At 38.4% G+C, this 24,018-nt stretch overlaps 1 protein-coding gene across 2 annotated transcripts in view; it reads left to right on the top strand.

Annotated features, from left to right (window-relative positions):
- LOC113645347 (leucine-rich repeat and immunoglobulin-like domain-containing nogo receptor-interacting protein 3) overlaps positions 1-15,827 on the top strand; it is a 39,702-nt gene extending 23,875 nt beyond the window's left edge. For both annotated transcript variants that reach the window (XM_027150885.2, XM_047806640.1), the window contains exons 2-3: positions 11,505-12,020; positions 12,122-15,827. In XM_027150885.2, coding sequence (XP_027006686.2) covers positions 11,550-12,020; positions 12,122-13,465 — 1,815 coding nt within the window. In that variant the 5' untranslated portion in view covers positions 11,505-11,549 and the 3' untranslated portion in view covers positions 13,466-15,827. The remainder of the gene's footprint in view (positions 1-11,504; positions 12,021-12,121) is intronic.
- The last annotated feature ends 8,191 nt before the right edge of the window (positions 15,828-24,018 follow it).

The raw sequence follows: 24,018 nt of genomic DNA, 5'->3' as shown, positions 1-24,018 counted from the left end.
ATAAATGGTGTGAGTCGTGTGTTCATACTGAAAATTCCAACAAGAGAAGTGCACTTCAGGCACCTGGATGATGCACTTATTTAAACGAAAAAACAAAGTGTGGAATGTTGGACACTTTATGCACTCAACACTCACAGCTTTGCTTAGAAAGTGGGAAAGTTACGGCTACCAGGCGATGACACTGGGTGCGAAAAAAATTTCAAGATGTCTGACGACACTTCATCAACTTCTGTGTGTTTGACATCACTTGCAGTCGGCTGGGAAACGCCTTATAATTCCGGTTAGTAAAAAAAACAACAACAATGATGTAGTCTACTGCCTAATGTATCAGTGTTGAGTACGTGATTTGGAACACAGCTACTATTTTAATTATAAATCCTTTTGAGCAATGAAGATCCCTCAAGTAACTAAACCATTAAAATAACTAAAAGCCTCCAGTGAGTACAGTTCTATTGTACATCTGAGCATTTGTTCTGTGAATTCATCATGCTCCTCTCTGCTGCACACTTGCAGTATTTACCCCGCTCACAAAAGCAGCAGGTAAGCATTCGGGCCACGTACCAATTCAATTCCCTATAGCAACATGCTGTTAGCCCTCTACCCCATCACATTAATAACTCCTAGAGGCTCGGTTAATCATGCCATAGGTCTCGCTGCAGCCTGTCTGATATCGGATTGCTTCACATTAGTCCTGAGTCAGCCTGCATTGACAGTTTCCTTCAAACAGCCAACTGTTGCCATTTGTTTTGGCTGTTTTTTGTTTGTGTAGTAAATCACAATGGAGCATGCTGTTATAGCACAATAATCCAGGACATGGTGATAAGATGTGGCCCAACAGGAAGCAGAGTTGGTGGAACCCTAAAGATTATTTATAGTAACTTGGGTTTGATATCAACATATACTTTAAAGATAGAAACAATTGAATGGGAAAAAAGAGCCTTTTGGGGGGGGGGGGGGGGGTTTGCTTTTCTATAAATGTATTGTCCCTAGAGACAAATACAAAAAAATATTTAAAAAAATACAAATCCTTAAGCCCTTTATGGCGTATTCTTGTCATTTTGTCAATCACAGTGACACAAGCCAATTGTGGTCATCTGTGAGATCATGTATACAGACAAGGGTAAATATTCTGTTGCACGGTCCTGTTGCAAAACGATGCAAAAGTGGTGCTGAGTTGAAAAAAAGCTTCACAGCATCACATCTACAATAGACTTTCTCTGTAAAAACAAAATCTGTGAATGTTGTTGGTTGTTAGCGAAAAGTGCCACAGCCTTTATAAAAGTTTGTGAGAAAACATTGATGCAAATTCAGCAAGAACGATGTTTGCTATTGCACGCACACACACACACGCACACAAGCACATTTTCAGAATCATTTTAATGGACAAAAGGTCCCAATCTCATACATATACTAATTAATTTAAAGTAGCTATTAAATCGTCTGCACAGTCTCTATTTGGTACGAAAGAACGAAACTGAAATGTGCAATTATTCACATCTTCTCACACATACATGCCCTAAATCCCTTAGAGGCTGAGAATAAACAAGCTGTGGCATTATGCTGGGTTTTCAGACAGCTGCTCAGCCCCTTTTCTCTGCATCTGCCTGCTCGGGCTCTCACTTTCTGCTCACGCCTCTGCTCCTCACTTAAATATTACTGACAGGTCAAACAATATACACACATAACAGTACATACTGTATGCATCCACACATATGTAGTATATTTATCACAGAATGTCAGATTAAAGCACATCAGTGGTGTCAGTGCTTCACAATGACTTTGGGCAGCTTTATGTCCATGCTTTGAAGACATGCATGGGTTACTGTAACCAACACACTCACCCACACACACACACACACACACACACACACACACACACACACACACACACAAGAAGGACATCACATCGCCTCTGTCTATAAGAACTTGGTATGTAACCCTGTGTATGTATCTTAAACTTTAACCAATATACCTAATTTAATCTGCATGTATATGTGAAGCTGAATGTATTCTTTGAATCTATTTCTATACCGGTGCATTCGAGCATCCTGAGGTGATGCAAAAGCGCTTGCAATCTTGTGCTAAGGAAAGCCGGTCGAGTGGAAGTGAAAACTATCCTCACTTCCACCTCTTCACCCTTCCTAACCAGCTATGACAGTAACAGTATGGTCAGTTTAGCTCCTCTCAAACTCTAAGGCTGTTTCTGAGAACATTTTAGTCACTCTAAAAACAATTATAAATGTAGGTATAAATGAGCCCATGTTCCTTTAAGACAAGACAGCTCTATAATCCCACTGTCATAGCTGTCACACTTGGGGAAATACTCACTAGGTCTTTCTTTATCAAAGACCTGTATGTTTTTTTTTGGAACATTTTTTATCTTTGTATAATAAGAGCAATTATAATAATTTTGCTCATCATTAAAATCATGGTTATTTATTCCATTCACAGTGATGGTTGGTCGGGATATTGAAAGAGAGACCTACAGTAAAGAAATCCTACTTATTGTTAATATTATAAAACAAATCTGGTTGAACCTGATAGCACAGGCACAGGGGTCCCATACGAACATAAAAATATTCTGAATACACACAGGAGCAAGCTTACTGAATGAGAAATAGACGAAGCTTTTCATTCCTTCTTTAAGTCAAGTGTTTCAAGTCTGTAATCATGCCTTGTCTCCAATGAATAGCAAGCATGGGAAGCAGAAAAGCTGTGCTTGTTTTACCTCTCTTTTTTTTAAACCTGAGGCTTCTGCTGTTTGTCTTTTTGTATAAGTATAAATAATACATTCAATCAGTATAAACAAATGAAATATTATTTCGCTCACTATAAGTCTGTTAAAAAAATTACTCAGGACTCTGTTGGCTTTTAGTGTGAGACGTGTGTTTTTCCTGTGTTGGGATAAACTTTCACAGAATTTTAGTGTTTGAAGATAACACCTTCAGATTTTAGTTGCTTATGAATAAGCATTTTGGGCATCTCAGAGCTTTAACTAGTTCTTTAAATCCTTAAATTTCACTTTGATTAGAATTTACAATGTACTGTATGATTTGTTTGTTTAGTTAGAATTTTTAGAATCAGTCTCTACTGTTAACATGTTATGAATAACCAACATATCACATGCAGTAGCCTTGTGTATGAAAATGACAAGTTCGGTAGCTAAGATTTTCTGGTTATCACAACTGTTATACTTTACACTACAAGTTATTGCAACAAGCGATACGTAACACTACCTAAATAATTTTTACAGAGTTATAGAAAGGATTTGTTATATATGTGACAACAAGCATTTGATCACCACTTAGTATGTGCTACACTCTGTGAAATTGATTGATGTTACTGTCAATAATAAGCTCATAACTCTGTAGATCGGGTTCGACTCCCAGGCAAGAACCAACCCAGTCACTGAGGGGTTAACTCTCAGTGTCATTCCTAAGCCTGTATAACATGGGAGGGTTTGCATCATGTGGATCAGGTGATTAGCTGTGGTGACCCCTAACAAGGATTAGCTAAAGGACAACAACATCTGTCAGGAATAAGCTAGTCTGAGAAAGAAATCAGCCCCAGCCAGTATTTACCGTTCTGTGTATTTTTATTCATGATCATTGTCATCGGTTCCGAATTGCACAAAATGGAAAAACAGCGCACTGTACATTGTTGTGTATTTACCTTGCAGCAGCAGCCTTATACTTGAATCCATTTGTAATTTTTCTCATTTATGAACCATGAAAAGAGGTGAATGTAAAAAAAAGTTTCGGATCTCTGTGCTCCTCATTCCTTGCAGCTTTCTTTATTAATCGTGTGATGTGAAAACACCTCAGACGATATAATCAGAGAAACGAACAATTTTGCTTGTGTGACTGAAACAGCAGTGTACGCACACGGCATGTGTCTGAGGCAGGGGGCTTTTATCCCATCGCTCGCTCTCTCTGTGTCTCTCTCTCTCTCTCTTTTTTCATTATTTGCTGCTTAGTGGGTGTTTATAATCAGTGTGAGTTTGTATGAGGACAGAAATTAGTCATAGCAAATGCACATTTCCCCCTTGAGTTACACAACTCATTGCAATGGCAGCAATTACCTTACAAAGGACGAAACCTTACCTGCACAGTGGAGTTTAATTTTAAAAAAACTTTCCCTGATTATACACCAACAGAAATATCCAGTGTAACATAAAAAAATAAGTAGTCTAGGTTAATGCCCAAGAAACTTTTATGGCACAGGAACATTTTCACTCTCATTAAAAGAGCTCCCCAAAATAGCTAACCAGCTAGCTAACATTTAATAGCTCATATTTGTCACAGGGTGCAGTCATTGCTGGGTTTTCAGTCTAAAATTATATTCTCCTCAGCTTATTTAAGAGTAGAGAAAGAGGTGAAAGAGCACAACATGACTTTAAAGCTAATGTTACACATTTAGCTTGTTAGCATCTACTGTACTGTTTTATGCATTATTTTAGATAATGCTCTTGTGTTTTTGAGTAGCTGGCTAATGCTAATGTGTTGGCTAAAAACATGGTTTAGTTGAAGGGCAAAATGATTAAGCTGCATAAGGCTTAGAGGCCAATTATTTACCTCAAAGACAAATAAAAGAAGAAAATCTGTTTTTTGATCTGGTGGCTGAGGCCCAGCATGAAGTTGTACCAGAAATTTGGGGATGAGTCTTTACCAAATGTGAATTAATATAAGTTACCATTACAGGGCAACACATAATGGCTCAGGAACATCAAGGTTTATTTTTTCTCCCCTAATTCCCTTTTAACCAAAAATATTATATTTAGCATAGTTTTAAAATATCTAAAATGGTGCTTTTGTATGAAAAAATGTGAAATTAGTACCATGTTGATGATTTATCAGAATGAAGAAAGTTTTGAGTTTAGGGGAACTCTTTAGGGAAAAATCTCATTGCAGGCAGGAATCTATAATGCTGACTGATTTCATTTGTCTCTTCAGTTTATATAGCAGAAAGTTATGTATTGTTTTAATTAATTCCCTCAGGTTTTTCCTGTGGTTTATCTACATGTATCCAACTGTGGCATGGTTTGTTCAGTGTTCATCCAAAGTACACACTCCTTTCAGTTTCACACCTTCATTCCACTCCTTTCTTTGGCGTCATGGGTTCCTTGCTCTATTTGTGCTGTGAGTGATGAGGTGGTTCCCAGGTCACGCTTTCTCATCCTTGTGCGTTGAGGGCAGAGTGGGCATAGTGGTATGTAAGGTGAGGGCTGTGTGTTGGCCCGTGTGATGTTTCCACACTCACAGTATAAATCACAGTGCAGGGAACTGATCCCAGGTCTGTGCACTTTCATTATGCATGAGCACATCAGTGCCTGCAGGACCTTTATCCTTCATGGTCATCAGAAAGAAACAAGGGCATATACAAGCCGGATGCATAAAACTGACCTGGTTTTAATAGCATGTTTCTAAATAGTCTTGAAACAAGGGATTACACACGTTGTAGACCTTTACCACAATTTGTTGTGTTACAACATGGAACTGAAATTATTAGTCAGTGAAGCCAGCAGGAGGCCAAGTGTAACTCTGAAGATGCTGGTGATATCCAGCTTATAGGGGTGAATCTGTTCTCAGGACAACCATAAACTAAACACTATATGGTTTTGGCTAGGATTTAAGAAAATGTGCTAAGCCATATGGAATCTATGGAGTTTGCCTAAGGGCATTAAGTGGATTCATTAAATTTCTGGTCTGACAACACACAAAGAGCTTTTTTGCCTTTAGCACAAATATTACATTTAAAAAGAAACCCAATGCTGCACATCATCCTGAGAAAATCTGTACCACAGTGAAGCATGGTGGTGAAATCATCATGTCGAGTTTTACTCTGACCGTTTTTTTTTCCATTATTTTTTTTATCTGTTATTTTTTTTGCAGGCCGCTGTACAGTTTATATGCTGTAGAAGTGATAGTAAACTTAATGGATGTGTCTACAACTGGATTTAAAAATTTTGTAGAATTGTTATTCAAAAGTAAAGAAAAGTGTTTTGCAAGCTCATGATAAAATTGCTGTTCTTGTTCTGAGAGGGTGGGATCCTGCCACTGGGGTTCCAGGGACCTCCTGCTGCTTCCTGTTCGGGGTCACCACAGCATCCACATATTAAGCTCCTGAAAAATAAATTCCCAAGAAAGCAGTTCAACCACAAGTAGCTTGTTGCTATGCAACATCCTTATAACAAAGTGGAAAGAAATGTTCCAAACAAAAAGTGTGACTCAATAAGACTTTATTTGAATTTGGATTAGTGTATAGCTTAGCAGCAGGGTCCGCTTTTAGCTGTTCAAGTTTGTGTGGTTTTTCATCTGTCACAATCTCAGACAGACACAAAATTGGCATTGAAAGAGACACAGCCTGACTGGCTGAAAGGTGCTCGGTTTTTTTCTGCTCAGTACTCTATGTCAGCATTATACAATAATACAATAGCATTATCCAAATACTATTTGGAGTTGTACTGAGCAGAAAAAACCCGAACACCTTTCAACCAGTCAGGCTGTGTCACTGTAAGTAACTGCTGAAATGTATAATGCATTGAAGTATATTACTGTAGAGACTGCAAGAGCTCTTGCACCAACAGTACTACACCTGTCCTTCTTTCTCCCCAACTGCCATCGAAACAGTCACATGCTGGATGCTGAGACACCGTCTGTGTCCTCATTCTGCCACAAGAAATGTCTAAGCCAGTGCTTGGGTTTTGTTCATGTGTTTGATGTGACACAATACTCCCACAAAGCTTGCGCATAGGTTTTGTAATGGGTTTTATTGTACCTTTGATGTGAAAGCAGCGTATAGTTTGTGAAATTTCTCACTCTTTAAATGGTATACACACCACACACAAACAAAACACACTCTTGTGCACAATCCTATTTTTAGTATGGGAACAGATTTCAGAAGGATTTTAAAATAACGTTAACAAATTCCTCCTCCCAAATCTCAAGACATCTCAGACCATGCATGTTCACAAAGTATTTTTGTAGCTGAATAATTTTAGGGTAAATGTGACTCATGGGACAAATGGAACATATTGTTTTGAATCCTTTGCACAAAAGACTTGTTGACATGGGGGGATTATTATATTGCACTCATCCCTGTGTTTCTATTTATAAAAACATCTCCTTTGCATTTACATTCTTCACAAATCAGACTTTTGGCCTTCAGGAGTGTGTGTGTGTGTGTGTGTGTGTGTGTGTGTGTGTGTGTGTGTGTGTGTGTGTGTGTGTGTGTGTGTGTGTGTGTGTGTGTTCCACAGTATCCTGTCTGTTTTTGAGATTACATTATGGGATGGAGGTAGCCAGGAGTATCTGAACACCACACTGCCTGTGTGTCTGACAATCCAGACTATCTGACCAAAAAATCAATGTGTATTTATAACTGTCTGCTGCAGCGGTGACAAAGTAAAGGCCGACTTCACTGGGAGTCTGTATTCTAAGCCTTCAAAAGAAGAGTTCCTTTTTCTCAGTCTGTCTGTCGGTCTGTCTGTCTGTCATGTTAAATAATGGATCTTGAATAATGAGTGTCTAGAATACATGGCCTGTCTGGCATTCTCAGACTCAGTTAATTTGTAGATGTCTGCACTCAGTTGGTTGTCTTTAGGCAAATTACATTAATCAGTATGGAAGCACTGAATGTTTTATTATATATATATAAGCGGTAAAAAATGAATGAATGAATGAATGAACGAATATATATATATATAAGTGTATATATAGATTTTATATATAAGTGAAGAACACTTCAACTAGCACTTCCTTCCCTGTTTGTTGCATGTATGTATAATAAAAAATTAATTAAATAAATAGATAGATAGATAGATAGATAGATAGATAGATAGATAGATAGATAGATAGATAGACAGACAGACAGACAGACAGACAGACAGACAGACAGACAGACAGATAAATAAATAAATAGATGATGTAACCTAGTGAACCAGAGTTAATTTATCCAATGACAGAGACTTAAGCAATTTTGTACGTCGCTCTGGATAAGGCTGTCTGCCGAGTGCTGTAAATGTGTGTGCTTTGTCATTTTAACAGCGTGGTATTAACGGCTACCTTGACGTTTTATACTTTCTTAGTTGTTGTGAAATGTTATGATCTATGCAAATTATTTCTGTGTCCAGTGACAAAATGTGTATACATTTCAAAAGGTAAAAAAGGAAGACATTCCTGCACTTGGTGTACAGTTTCCTGTTCCAGTTTCCCCTCGGCAATTAATTAAATTCAGTTTCAGGCAGGATTTTTAATTACGGCAATTCATTAATCAGTGCGTTAAAGCTATAGCTTCATCTCTGGATGTCTTCTAAGCCACTGTATTCTTACTTGCTATTAATTATCTATAAGTCTGTGAGAGCAAAGACTGCGTGTGACCATGCAGAGTCCATGATGACAGATAGCGGTAATGCTATCGTAATGAGAGTGCAGCTAAATGCAGAAAGTAGAAATGAGGAACATAGGACAAATGGATGTGTAGATTTAATGCCCTACAGAATATTAACATGAGTCATAGATGCTTTAAAAAGGTATTGGTCTCTGACAGGCATTCCTTTCCTCACCATAAATACTAGGTTTCTCACAGTCCCCTGGAGTGCTGGGGGAGTAAGTGACAATGACGTACTTGTGAGCTGAAGGCGTGTAAGACACTGACTTGTTTTTTTTTTCCTGTCATGGAGTTAGCTAATGTGTTCGTGTTAGTTTGAAATGACAAAAAGTACTGTGCGAAAACAACAAACTGCATCTCAGGCGTTATTTGACACACAGATCTGCTGCACCAGTACATCAGTTTAGTGCAGAAGCTTGAAGGAGAGTGAATATGTCTCAACAGTTAAGACACTGAATGTGTCAGTTTTTATCGATGTTCTTGAATTTTCACAGTCAAACTCGTATGTTAATATATTTCATAGGGAAACAAGCAATATGCTAGTTCCGAATGTGATAGAAATGTTTACTCTTATTCCACTGGCCACCAAAGTCTTTCAGATCTCAAGCTGATTGATTGGATTTTTTGTGAATTTCTGTGGCAGTTAGTTCTTGACTTTAAATGTTTTTTTTCTTTTTGAAAGATGGCTTAGTCTGTTTAATAGTTGATATACCTTGATAAGTCCTTGAGCTCTATGAAGGTTTTATTCATTTTCATTTCAGGCTTTGTGTTAGCATGTTTTCTTGATTTTCCATTGGATATTAAAATGTCGGTTCATAGCAACGTGTTGCGAGTTTGAGTCTCTAGAATAAACCAGAGCTTATGCATTTTTCCCTCACATTGTCTTGTACAAATCTGGTCATCTGCCAATTCCCATCCCTTAGTCTGCTCTCCTCTAACACATAACGGCTATGAACTAGAAAGGGTGAAGGCTAACACGTGCTTCCTTCAAGAAAGCCAACAAACAAAGTCAGCCAAATTGCATCTCATGCTGCATCACAAGGTAGCGTAACTCACCCTGCGGAAAGGGCTAGAATTCCGAATGCATCTCACAGACATCCATGATTGGCTAGTGTCACTATGACTGACTCTATGATTTCTCCCACTCAGAAAGCATGGCCAATTTTGTTTCTTTTATTTCCAGCCATGGATGGCATGTTAATGTTGTGATTAAGAAACCACAATCACGGGAGCCCATGCAAGGGTGGCAAACCTTACAGCTAATAATAAAGATAAAATCCAAACTGATCTTCCGCAACATCAGCGATGATGGAAACAATATAATATCAAAGAAGATGAACTTCTGTACAAATTTAGTTTTTTTTCCAACCAGACACCAAGAGACCTGCAAATTGTTATAATCAGCTGTGAAACATACATAAATATGCACACAGTAATTACACCTTACTGTTTGATTCTGTTCTTCCCCAAGCATTTTAATGAAAAACACTTCTCAGACACAGAAGACCACAGACGTTCTCAGAGTGTTTTCTAGCTTCAATGAGACACATTGAATTATCACTCTCAGCTAATTATTAGGCCCTTCATACAATGTTGAACATATGTTGTGGGTTGTTATAACTTTGTAGTTATAAATTTCAAGTGACATTTTGAGACCTTTCCAGTTCCATGGCCCCAAAAAGTGAACTTACTGTGGGTTTAATGCACTGACATGACTTGCTGTGACTCTGAAGCCCTTTGAGAGGCTGTGAGGGCTGTAGCGAGTGTTGAATTTGGCAATTACACGGAGCAGTCGCCTGGCTGAATTCCCTACAAGATTCAGAGCAGGGTGGAACCATGCCGAGTGACTCAACTTTTAAGTGTGTGCCAAAGCCCACAAACAGCAGCTTTAACATTCATTGGCTCTCAATCCTACTGAATACAAATAACTTGATTTGATGTTCTTTAATCTATACACATCTATACAACTTTTGTTCTCCTTTGTTCCTAATGAGTCTACTTTACACTTTTAATGCATGTGAAAACCTTGTTAAATGTTTTACAAGGTGTGAGCATAATGTCCTTTGTGCAATATTGAGGTCTTTAGTTATAGGATTTGGTTCCTTGTCTACAATTAAATTGCAATATTGGTGTTACTAAAAATAATTTTATGTACCTTTCCAGTGTAATTTGGTCCCAAATAAATCAGATGACAGTAAAGCCACTGGGCATAAATTAACTCTTAGAAAGTTTATATGATAGCAGAGTAATATGTCTTCCACTGATTTGCAGTCAGTGAGTATCTTCAAGAGCATAAAGGATTAAATTAAAATGAACTCTCATCGCTTTACAGGTCACAGTAATTCCTGATTTTTCATGGAAATCTATCTAAGATTTATTTCTACGTTTGACAAAGGTTTGATTTTTTTTAACAAAAGGCTTGGATGGATATAAATGCCATTGAACAGGGCTCTGATTTCTGAGATGAGTCTTGTGATGATCTTATATTCTTACGTAATTGCTGCATAAGGTGTTGAGAAGATGTGTGCAATTTGTCAATAGTCTGGTTCCATCTGCTTACACACACCTAGAGATGTGAGATACAATATAAACAGTGTATTTAGTGTAGAACAATAGCTCTTTTTGCGCCCGTTTTACCCCCAATTCAGCGTTATCTGCTGTTCAGCTGGTGCAACAAATATATCCTCCTTTTACATAATCAGAAGGTCACACATTATCTATTCAGTTTTAATTTATTCAAAGTGAAATGATGGTCTTAGCAGGCAGGCAGGCATTAAGCACACACACACACACACACACACACATTATGCAGGCTTTGTGCAGGTGTTTCAGAAATGTGTTGAGGCATTTGCTTGTCTGCTTGAATTACTCAGTAGGTTTGATAACTTGTGTTTTCTTATGCAAAATCAACCAGACCTTAAGGTTATTCCTAGTTTAATTGAGAACATTTAGACCTAGACATTTCATAGTATAACATTATTATTTTTTTGTCGCAGTGTCTATTTATATGCTAATTTCACATATATTTCAGGTTGCATGTATGATGTAATTGCACACCTCCCACAATTTTTCCTCTCTCTGTTATCTCATGTCTCATTTTTCTCTGATTTCCATAGGTGTGTGGTAGACTGATTCATCAAGACTGAGGTGGTGGGGTGCTCATGGCTGCCCTATGGGGCCTGGGCTGGCTGGGTGTGAGCCTCACCCTGTTGGCCCTCGCCCCAGTGTGCCAGAGCTGCCCGCCACGCTGTGACTGTGTGGCTCAGCTCCGCTCCGTGTCCTGCCAACGTAAGCGTCTGTCGGGTGTGCCTGAGGGCATCCCAACAGAAACCCGGCTGCTGGACCTCAGCCGGAACCGGCTACGCTGGGTGTCACCAGGAGATCTGTCTCCATATCCAAGGCTGGAAGAAGTGGATCTCAGTGAGAACCTTATCTCCACGCTGGAGCCCAATGCCTTTGCCAGTCTGCAGGTGTTGCGAACACTGCATCTTCGTGGAAACCAGTTGAAGCTGGTGCCTATGGGTGCCTTTGCTCGCCTGTCGAACCTCACCACCCTGGACCTGAGTGAAAACAAGATTGTCATCCTGTTGGATTATACTTTTCAGGACCTGCACAGTCTAAAACACCTTGAGGTTAGAAGGACGGATGAATTCTTCATGATATTTTGAGTTTAAACACCTAAAAACCTAATCTGATATTTAATTATTTTTTATCTTTTTTTCCCACTTTCCAGGTTGGTGACAATGACTTGGTCTATATATCTCATAAAGCTTTCTCCGGATTGGTAGGTCTTGAAGACTTAACCATCGAAAGATGCAACCTGACTTCAATCTCTGGTCAAACCCTATCCTACCTGCGCAACCTGGTCACCCTTCAATTACGCCACCTCAGCATTTCTACCATCGAGGACCAAAATTTCCGCAAGATGTATGCTTTGCGTGGTCTAGAGATAGATAATTGGCCATACCTGGAATACATATCCCCCCTTAGTTTCCAGGGTCTCAACTTGACCTGGCTGTACATTACTAACTCCAATATTACCACAGTCCCTTCTGCTTCTTTTCGCAACCTTGTTTACCTGACATCCCTTAACCTCTCCTACAACCCCATATCTGTGCTGGAACCCTGGGCATTCAAGGATCTTATAAGGCTGAAAGAACTGTACATGGTCAGCACTAATCTGCAAACTGTGGAGCCTCATGCTCTGGGTGGGTTGAGACAAATTCGGGTGTTGAACCTCTCCAACAATGATCTGGTCACACTAGAGGAGAGCTCCTTTCATTCTGTCAACAGCCTTGAAACTTTACGGGTAGATGGAAATCCACTTTCTTGCGACTGCCGGCTTCTCTGGATTCTACAACGCAGACGAACTCTGAACTTTGATGGGAAAATGCCAATATGTGCTGCTCCACCTGAGGTACAGGGTAATATTCTGAGTAGTTTTCCAGATTCTGCATTATTTGACTACTTCACTTGTCAGAAGCCAAAGATTCGCAACCGGAAGCTTCAACAAGTGACAGTGCGAGAGGGTCAGTTGGTATCCTTCCTGTGCCGTGCTGATGGGGAACCGGCACCTGCCATCATCTGGATCTCACCCCAACGGAGAAAGATCACCTCAAAAAGCAACAGCAGAATCACTGTCTTACCAAGTGGGACCTTGGAGATTCGATATGCACAGGTGACTGACAGTGGCACATACATTTGCATCGCCAGTAATGCAGGTGGCAATGATACATACTTTGCCACTCTGACAGTGAAAGGACTACCAGTGGACCCTGCTCTGTTCGCCAACCGTTCTTTGTATGCGGTGGACTTTAATGACACTGGTCTGAACAGCACACGTGTCTTCCTTAAGTTCACACTTGACCTCACCACAATCCTGGTGTCTACAGCCATGGGCTGCATCACCTTCCTGGGTGTAGTACTCTTCTGTTTCCTGCTGTTGTTCGTGTGGAGCCGCGGAAGGGGCCAACGCAAGAACAACTTCACAGTAGAGTACTCATTCAGGAAGACAGAGGGGCCCACTACCAGTTCCACCTCTGGAGGGACCCGCAAGTTCAACATGAAAATGATATGAAACAACGCAGCCAGGGGCACCCTGGGGGAGGCATAAACACCCAACATAAACACACAGCTCTGACTCGCAGTAATATCAGAAGACATTTAAGGGACTAATCTGAATAAATTTACCTTGATCTCACTGCCCTTTGAAAAGATTTTAATGCTTCAATTAAGTCACCCTGATTTGATACGTTAATAAGTTTCTTTTACCTTGCTTGTTTGGATGGTTGGTTGCCAATGTTTTAACATAGCATTGCTACTGCTAATGTTATTGTTATGCAAAATCTAAGCAGCACCTTAGAGCTATATGACCACCAACCAATGTTACAGTTAAAATCCATCAATGAAGTTAATATACATTATAGTGGTTCTAAGGAAATTCCATGCAAATTGAAATGCAAATTTAAAAAATACTGAATGCACAAAGAGCAATTGTTATGTTTTTAAATTAAACACCAGTCATGCTACTGGCCAAACAAAATGACTAAAGGCATTTGAATCATGAGGTTCTGAACTACAAGCCTGGCTTTCTGTCATGTCTGCGATTAGGTGCTGTGTAAGTTGGGACAAGCACACTGGCCGCAACACTGTGAGTGCACTGCTGCTACCGCCATACAGGTATTCACTTAGCAGCATTGTACTATAGTGGATGTAAGCTAACATGCAGCCAGGACCTCAGGGTCTGGTTAGGAAGCCAAACCTTGGGTACTGGCTGCACTGTTAGTGGATATATGATGCCTATACCAGGCTGGTGGAGGGATGATATTGGGATTTTTTCTCATATACTCTCCACCGCCTGGCCTAGGCACAAACCGATGACCCATAAGCCTTCATGGGGGGAGGCTGCGGGCATCGGGTCCGTTTGATGTCAGACACTTGCTGTAAGTACATATCAACAAATGTACACTTTTAAGCCATTACCGAGCGACACCTGCACAATACAGTTATAGCTTTATTTGTTTACAACACATAGTACTATGCAGGGGAGAAGCAAGACATATACAAACTTTCATCAGCACACTTGAGTTTTCTTGTGTTTGCATTTCAGGGAATGGTAAAATAATATGAGCAGAGCTTGATTTATTTTTCTATTAAGCTACTGTATAGACCTTTGTTTTAGGTAAATGTCATTCATTAGTGAATATGTTAATTGAGAAGAATGTTGTGTTCATGGTTATTGCCTTAGCTTTACCATGCACTTTCAATTTAATTATGCTAATTACTGTTGGGTTTTGTTTTGCAGGCACTAGCAGTAATAGCATAGTGCAATAACAAAGAAATTCTGGCTTACTGTCATTTGCTTTTTAGACTTTGTATAGGATAAATAATGTAACATAGGCATGACTCTTTTTACTGTTATAACGAAACAGTACTTTTTAAAGTTGGCACATTGAAAAACTCAAAATAAGAAATCAGATCCCTACATAAGCAATTTCAGATTATTGTATATACCATCATGACAATAGGAACACATTAAACACATACACATACATATAGAAGAAAGGGTGATTAGTGATGCTATAATCATCACATATCACCATAATCCCTCTTTTTCTGACTTGTTTCTTTGGCGGCCAGTGTGCAAAAGTCTCTGCTTCTCCTACCCAGTCGTCATCCCCCCATTAATCCCTGTTCCCGAACCCCGACTGGGTCTCAATGAGAGAGGGGTCCCTGGCTGGAGACCATGGATGTAAATGAATATCATGACACCCATCTAACCCATGTGTATTTGACTGTAGAAGGTATTTCTTCCTTTATGTCTTCAGTTTGTATGTGTTTTTTTACTTTTTATTCTTTTCATTTTTAATGCTTTGTTTTTAATTACTGGTTATTGTACAGATGTTCATGTTAATGATCTGAAGGATGATCTGTTCTCAATACTACTATGTTTTGTTTGTAGCTTTGGTGAGGTAAGAGGGTAAAATATAAAAATCAAGCTCCAGGGTCCCTTAGTTAAATCTTGAGTTTGGGTTATTGTCTGTGTAGATTCGCATGCTCTATATGTCACTCCAGTTTCTCAGCTTTCGCCCCGACTCCCATAAACAGGAGCCGGTAGGTGGATTGGCTATGCTACATTGTCTCTGGTGGTGTGTGTTCTCCCTTCAGGGTTTATTCCTGCTTAATACCCAGTGTTATTCAGGCTCCACCACCACCCTGAAAAAGATAAATCAATTACTGAAAAGTATTAAACAAACAAATGAATAAATGAATGACTAAACGAATGAAAGTCTTCCATTGGCCTCAGGCTCTTCTGCCAAAAGTCATTTCAGCTGTGACACTGAAATTAATGACAGTCTACCTAAAATGTGGTGTTGAGAACAGATTAACAAACCAGAGCCATGAGTAGAATGCTTCTTCTAGGTAAACTTATCACTCTTTTTCCGCCTCATTTCTCTACCATATTTTGCTAATCTGTAACGTAGCTTAATGTTCTCAGACCTCACCATCATCAGCAGCAATGCAGTAGGATGAAGTGTGTACATCATCAGTACAGTCGATGTTGTCCTTTTGGCCTGTAACCTGTTTCGATGTTGTTCGTTCGTTCGGTTGTACAACCAGATTTGTTTATTAGCTTTTTGTTAGCGTTAGCTACTAGCCGTGCAGTCAGTCACTGTGTTTAGGTGTGGTGTGGTGGTGGACGGTGAGAAAGGAGGCTCAGCCGGGGATATGACTCCAAGCTTTCCCGGCGTCGTGTGACCTCATATATCCCCACCCAGTTTTCCTCTTTACAAGACCAGCGGCATCCACAGACACACGTAGCAGCTGGAACACTCTACATCTGTCATGAAAACATTGATTTACTGTTTTACACTTCTGATTAAGGAACAGAGTGTGAAATGCAGACAGACTGGGCGTGAGTGGGATCTGTCAAATTCTAAAGTGTTTATTAGTAAATGGAACAGCATTGAAGAAAAGGTGAAATATTTTTAGCATGCTTAAGTCACTCTTCTGAAGTGATGTTTAAATACCACGTACTATAATCTTATTCATTTAAGCTCTATTATCGTGTGGCCAGGTTTGAATTTGTTCAGTAGCTACAAACTTAACTACAAAGCTGCTTGGTCTTTTTAAAAATGTAGATTCTAAGGGCAGGAGAAAAGCGTGACATTTCTGATGGAATAGTATCTTCCTGCCAGTGTTTGACAGTTTTCAGATCTCATCAAATACATTCAGTGGAGCTGCTCCACTTCTGTCACTGCCTCTGTTCTGCCCCCCTGATGAGTGTATCAGCTGTATGGATGATAGACAGACAGATACACTCATTTTTCTTTCTGTCTCTTTTTCTCTCTGCCTCTGAGGACTGGAGCTCTGACACCTGCCTCCCAGACACACACTTTGGAGCAATAACGTAAAAAAAAAAAAATGTAAATCTAAGGAATATTGCCTAAGAGAAGTAGCTATTAAACTAAAATATTTTCTCATATTATACAAATAGTAAGAGTACTTAAGCATATCCTGATATGATACTGTTTAGTTGTGCATTTTAATAATTTCCTGCAAAAGCTTACACACAGAAATGCCCAACTTTGACCCATTAAAGGTCACAGAATATTATTAAACCAGATAAAGTAGCACTAGTTAATTGTGCGAAGTATCATTTCATCTTTCATGAATTTGCAATAGACATATTATGAACAGAATGTTTCTTTTTTCTTCTTCTTCTTTGAGCTTTAGAAAGTAGGTCTAATGCTCCCACGCCCCCTCACCAGTCTGCTCTTGTCTGAACTGTTACATACACAGGCAACAAACAGAAGACCCCACGGTTTTATATACTCACTGCTTCATGTCACTTATTTTGCCCATGCAAAGGGAGATTTGAGTTTAACTAACGTAGTGACGTCACAATACCACGATGAAGGATAAGAACATCATGAAGCCATATGTAGGCCTTTAATTCAATTAAATCATTCACTAAAATGAACCTATTTTTTAATCAGGCAATACTAATTTTACTGCCAGATTATCACAATATGTGTCTGGGTGGTGGATGTCTTTAGTTTTTGAAGAGACTCATTTTACTTTAAAGTGTATAAAAACATTTATATTTTGTTGATGAATGAATTAAATTTCAAAATACAAGCTGTGACAACTACAATACTGTTGAGACTAGTTTAATATAAAAATTTGTAACATGATATTAAAACTGAGACTCTGCCGCCATCTGCAGGCGACTATATGTAATCGCATGAATATTTTCCCCTTATACTGTATTAATTTACATAAAGCTTATTACCTGCCATATGCTCTAGATTATTTTACATAGAGCAAATTGTGACTGTTAGATTAAGAAAAATTAAGAAAAATTCAAATAACAATAACACTGATGTATTAAAAAAATCGTTTAGTAGAGGGTTTAACTCATTCGGAATCAATTTTAGGAAAGTAACAAAAGATTAAATATAGAAACAATTTTTTTTTATTTTCAAAGAATACAAAAATCTGTTCAAACTGTTAAAGACAACTGGAATTTGGATAGGCCATACGATCTATATTCAAAGTGCCATGCTTTTTGGTGACACATTTCTTGTTAATTATTTGTATTTATGACCAATAAATCTTATTAAGAGATTAGGGATTATACAGTTGAAAAAACTTCTTTCTTGTGAACTAGCAGATCTGTGTGATCTATGCATGCCTCTCCTTAAAAACTTGCCAAACACATTTGTTCTTGTGTAAATCTCTTTTCATGTCTTTAAAGCATACTGCGGGGTTGGATTAAAAAAAAACAAAACAAAACAAAAAACATTATCCAGGATTTAAATCCTTATGAATAAGAGCCATAAATATGTGTGCACGGTTACCTGCTGGTGTGATGTGCTTTAATTAAAAAAAAGTGATTTTCAAAACTAGGTCTATTATTTACAAAAGTTTTTTTCTCTTCCAAGGCACTAATGTGTTTGCTGATATTTAATTAATTTATTTGTTTGTTTATTTATTTATTTATTTATTTATTACAGTGTTTTTTTATTTTTTTTTAAGCCTTAATACTGTCTTAATTCTGACGCACAAATCCAGTGATGACTGGAGTTTTCTTTTTCTTTTTTTTTTTTGTACAGAATATGTCACAAAAATTTATAATATCTTTTGTTCTGGTCTCTGATCTTTTTTTTCACTCTGCCTGCTTATAAAGAAAAAAAATCCATAATCCACAGTGCCACAGCTGACATATAGACAAGAAGCTTCAAACATTAAAGGTGTGTCAGATAACGTATCCTGTGTTTAGATTGTTTTAATTTTCAATTTTTTTTAATAGATTTTATTTTATTTACTTAAGACAGACATAGTCACCTGTTAATATGTAGATGGCACGCACTTTGTGTGTGTTTGTGTGTGTGTGTGTGTGTGTGTGTGTGTGTGTGTGTGTGTGTGTGTTTGTGTGTGTGTGTGTGTGTGAGAGAGAGAGAGAGAGAGAGAGAGAGAGAGAGAGAGAGAGAGAGATTTTGGACAGATCATGGTTTTATCTGTACAACTACTTCATCCAACCCCACGGCAGCTTGTTCCAGTCTTGGTTAACAGGTTTTTTAAACATATATGTGTGTTTTCTACTGTTTTAAAAAAAAAAAAGCACATTACATTCATAAAAGCATGTTGTACACCGTGGACAGTCTCTTTGTTGTATTTTGTCCTGTGTGTTTGTGTGAATGTGTGCTCTCATGACCCCTTCAGTCTGACATGCACATATATACACATACTGTATATTAATGCACCTAATTCAAGTTCACACATTGTTGTGGACGACAAGTTATTGTTCTAGCCTTTTTTCTATTTCACCAGCCGAAGCCATCTGCCCTGTTTGACTTCCTTTTCAGGAGCAAGGTGCAAAGCCACCTGTATTTTGGGAAAAACTCATTTTAGTGATGTAAAAATGGAAAGCAGAATTCTAAAATGAGAAAAGTAGTGAGACATAATTGTATGGCGAATCTGTGGATTACAGTTGTCTTAAGGCATTAATGACATCATCAGTTTATATATAAAGAGTTATATTTATGTATGTATTCAGATTTAAACCCATGGCCTAAACCAACGGGGTCTTTCTTTCTTTTTCATTATTCCTTCCTGTCTAAGCCACACCAGAAAAAAACTCAAAATAGAAATGTCAGCACTGTCAGCATGATGTGTGAATTCTGCCTCTGACAGTTCCTCATCCTCAGCTGCATTACTCCTGTTCATAATTGTCTCAACTAGAGATGTGTACAGAACTGCATTTTTTACTCCTGTTTGTACAGTTATTTTTTGTTTGCAACTTCCTGCTATATTTTATAACACACTGACGTCTTGGTTCTTTTCTTAAACAAAGTAGTTGCCTCATTTAAACCATTGACCAGTGCCAGGCTGACCAGGCATTTACTAAGGATGAATGAATGAAAGTTTGATGTTCATCATGCATTGAAGCACATTTTTGTTAATAAGCTGTATCTTTGTCCTGTCAGCTTTATACCTGTTGGATATCTTTTGGATGATCTGGATCCCATTCCTGATGCACATCTCTAGTTTCAACCAGATGCCCTATCTATAAAAACATACATATTAAATACAACATATTATATGTCCATTCCCAATAATGTATTAGGTTACATTGATGTCAAGCACAATTGAATCCCGTGTCTGATTGTAGGACTAGAAGCACCTAAACGACTGGAGCTTCAATGTTGCAGAGCCACTGTGCTGAGAAAGTGAAAGTCAGAGACACCGGCTTTTGTTTTCCAATTGCTTCTTTATTTAATTAACCAAAAACACACAATCGATTTATGTATCAATACTAGTCGTTTTAGTTCGTTTATGTTCTGTAACAGTTATTACTCAGTTTTTGCCTTCTTTAAAGGACACGACACATGAACATAAGGAACTGTACAGGCCCTCTGTACCGATGAGATCAAAACCGAGAGAACAGATCCGAGGAAATGACAATGCTCTGTGTCTTGTGTATGTGAGAGATTCATCACTGGGTCATATGCATGAATGAAGAGATGGAGAGTTAGGTCAGTTTAGATTGTCAGTCCTACAATCTTTGGTTCCCACAGGCACTCTCGTAGTGCAGAAATCATCATGTGTGCAAAGATCATGTGTCTGACCATCTTACATTGTCTCATCATTCTATCTACCAGTCTCTCTCTCTCTCTCTCTCTCTCTTTCTCTCTCCTTATTTCTCCTTCTTTCTAACTTTCTCTCTCTCTCTTTCTCTCTCGCCTTTTTTTTTGCTTAATTCTGAAATTATAATGCCAATTACAATGCTGTAACAGGACTCTAAATCTATGTTTGAATCACATTCATTTGTGTGTGTGTGTGTGTGTGTGTGTGTGTGTGTGTGTGTGTGTGTGTGTGTGTGTGTGTGTGTGTGTGTGTGTGGGGCCTCAGCCCCAGCAAGTCATACTGTAATTCCTTGCCTACGGTGCCGCCTAGTGTGAGAAACAGAGAGAAACCTGATAGTGTGGATGAGCATTGGTGCATGTAGCATAGGCACTTCTTTGGAAAATAAAGCTGATCTTCTGTCCTATATGGAAAGAGCATGACGGCTATGAGCGAGTTCCCGTGATAATACACTGTGCTGTGATTGTTCCTCCAGGCATTTAATCCCAATACCCTGAGTGAAAGATGATGTCAAGGAATGGCGATGGACAGATGTAGGGTGTGAGAATGACAGAGAGAGAGAAAGGGGGTGGGGGGTGTTTGCATAGCTCTCTGTGCAAAAATGATTTTTCACTCCTCTTTCTCTTCTCCAGGCAACACACACTTTATAGCACAACTTGTGAAAAATGACACTGAACTGTAAATTTTGGGTGTCACTAGGCTGGGAAGCTGCAATGTACGTTTTTGTAGGTTTAGAAAGGTGAAACATATGAAACCATAGGTGAAAAATGTGATGGTTGAATATTAAAATAAATGGACTGGGTGTGAGGATTTATACTTTTAAAAAAAATCCAACGTAAAACTAAATTGGTTGTGTACAATTATGTGAACATCATCTATAGAAAGTAATTAAGGTGTAAAAATTGTATTGGAAAAATGAATTTTAAAAATCATACATGTTTTAAAAAAAAAAAAGAATCAATAAAATGTTTAAAAACCACATGTGGAAATAAACTATTTGTCTAGAAATCAGGAGAAAATGAATGAGTCGTGTAAAAATCACACATAAGAGATATTGATGTAAGGAATTGTGTACAAAAAATTTAAAAAATCATCATGTAAAAGAATGATGTTGTGTTGTGTGTAGCCAAAATTTACAAAGCACCTACTCTAATGTTTTACTCTTCTACCTCTGAGGATATGATTACATTTATTCAGTGCATTAAAAGGTTAAAGGGTTAAATTTGGTCATGTTATTCACATTGTATCTACCGAAGATGTTTGTGTAATTCAGATCGATATGAACGGAACATTACATTTCTCAGATGTGAGTATAGTCCTGTTGGATTGTAAAGTGGGAGGTCTTTATAAAGATCAGTGTGAAGGGAAATGTCATGGCGAGAGCGGTGTGTTAATGACTCGTATTTATTCAAGGTCTCAGACTAAGATTGCTGATCAGTGGAATCACACTCAGAGAAATAAAAGAAGATCAGCACTTACGTTGAAACCTTTAATAAACAGGGTAATGTGGACAGACCCATTATGTGTGAATCAGAGGCTACAGAGGTGATTCAGAGCAGTCCCTAAAAACCGAATGTTGTGATTTTTATTGGATTTAAAGGTCAGTGTTTAGAGGAGAACTCTGTCATCTCTCTGAGGATCTCTCTCTCCCGGTCTTTAAATCTCAGCCGCTTGACAGCGACTTTTACCTTTTCTTTTCCGAGCTTTCTTTCTTCTAATTTCTTTCATTTTGGTTCCTGTCTTTCTCTCTCCTCCTCATTGGAAATTGATTGTCTTCTACCATCACAAAGACACTTGTTTTCTGATTGATTTTCGGGGACCAGAGGAGGGAGAGAAACATGGCCACTGGGGGCTTCGAAAAAACGCCCTCCAACGCTCCACTCCGACTCAAGAAGATGACAACGGCAGGTAGGAGGGGGCCGGCCGCCTGGCACACAGACTATGGGGTCAATAGACAAAAGAGGAAATCATAAATGCAGGAATGCAGTGTGAAGAAAGGAAAAAAACAAACAAACAAACAAAAAACACAGCGCAACGTGGTACAGAGAGCTGGGCGACCGAGACCCTCCATTACCTTTAGCGTTTCAATTCATATATACAGTTTAAATGCAACGTAAGGAAGGAGAGGCGGAGAAGAAGAGAGGAGAGAATACAACGCATGCGTTTCAACAAGAGAAAAAAAAATCAACAAAGCAACAACTAAAAAAAATGCACAAGAAATAAACCTCAGATGGCCTTTGAATCCATTTTGACGGACATCTATCCCACCCCGTTTGATGTGACTTCATTCCTCCCCCTCTCCTTGGCCAAGACGAACAAATAATCCTGCAGTTTTTCTACACACTTAGTTTAATATCCATGCATAAAAGAATGGTCTGCATCTCCCTAACAACAGAGCTGCTGTTTCTGGATTTCTCTTTTTTTTTCTTTCTTCCTTTTTTTTTTTTTTTTTTTTTTTTTTAAATATAAGAATCACTGGAACAACACACAAGTAACATTATCTAAACAGAAATGCAATTGCGTATATGAATTCAAAAACAAAGTACAACCCAAAAATTCTAAAAACTTAATCAGATTTGCTTATAACATTTTTCAGTGATGGTTTTCTCCATGAAACATTTCACATTTCCGCGCTTGATTCTGCTTTCAACCTACGCTCCCTTCTTCCCTGTACCCTAAAACCTAAACCTTTTTTTTTTATTTTGGTATCATTTAAATGTATTCATTTTGTCCAGGCTCTATCTGACATGAAAAGGTAACTCTGCAACACATTTACAGGTCTAACATTCAGGAAGTCTTGCCTTTAACAAAAATTAAGGAAAAAATAATAATAGGTGGAAGTTTAGGGAGCATGCTACTGGTATAAAACCCAAATCATAAATGGCAAAGCAAAAACGAGATTACAGAACAGTATAAAGCTTCAAGTCACAATATTTCCAAAACTATTATTTAGCAATATTCATCATCTTTAGTTATCAGTACTATCCTTGTTATTGTTTCATTACATAGCCTTTACATTAAAGCTTTTGAGGTATATCAGAATTTTCATTGTCAACACATGCCTGCCAGGTTGTACCACCAGCCGAAGGACACGTGATTGGCGTAGAGTTAATCAGTAATCGGATGGGATTTGGCCAGATGCTTATGATTGTGATTTTTTTTTTTTTTAGGAAAAAAAGGCATATGATTAAGTTGATCACAACACCACCAGCACACATATACACACTCCCGGAATACTGTAAGACACACAAAAATAGCTCTATTGGGAGTGTGTGTGTGTGTGTGCTCGGTTGGTGTCTTAGAAGCAAAATCACACTGCACACTTAGCAAATCGCTCCTCTGTGATCCAAACACTTTTTGGATGGTAAGAAAAAGCACCCATTTAAATAAATACATACATACATACACATACATATGTCAATAAATAAATCAATTATGAAATAAATACAGCAAACAATACAGTTTAACATTTTCTACTAA

This window comes from Tachysurus fulvidraco, chromosome 22 (assembly GCF_022655615.1).
Source record: "Tachysurus fulvidraco isolate hzauxx_2018 chromosome 22, HZAU_PFXX_2.0, whole genome shotgun sequence".
In the NCBI taxonomy this organism is placed as follows: Eukaryota; Metazoa; Chordata; class Actinopteri; order Siluriformes; family Bagridae; genus Tachysurus; species Tachysurus fulvidraco.
Note: the sequence above shows the minus strand (reverse complement) of the source record. Positions and strands in the feature narration are given on the sequence as shown.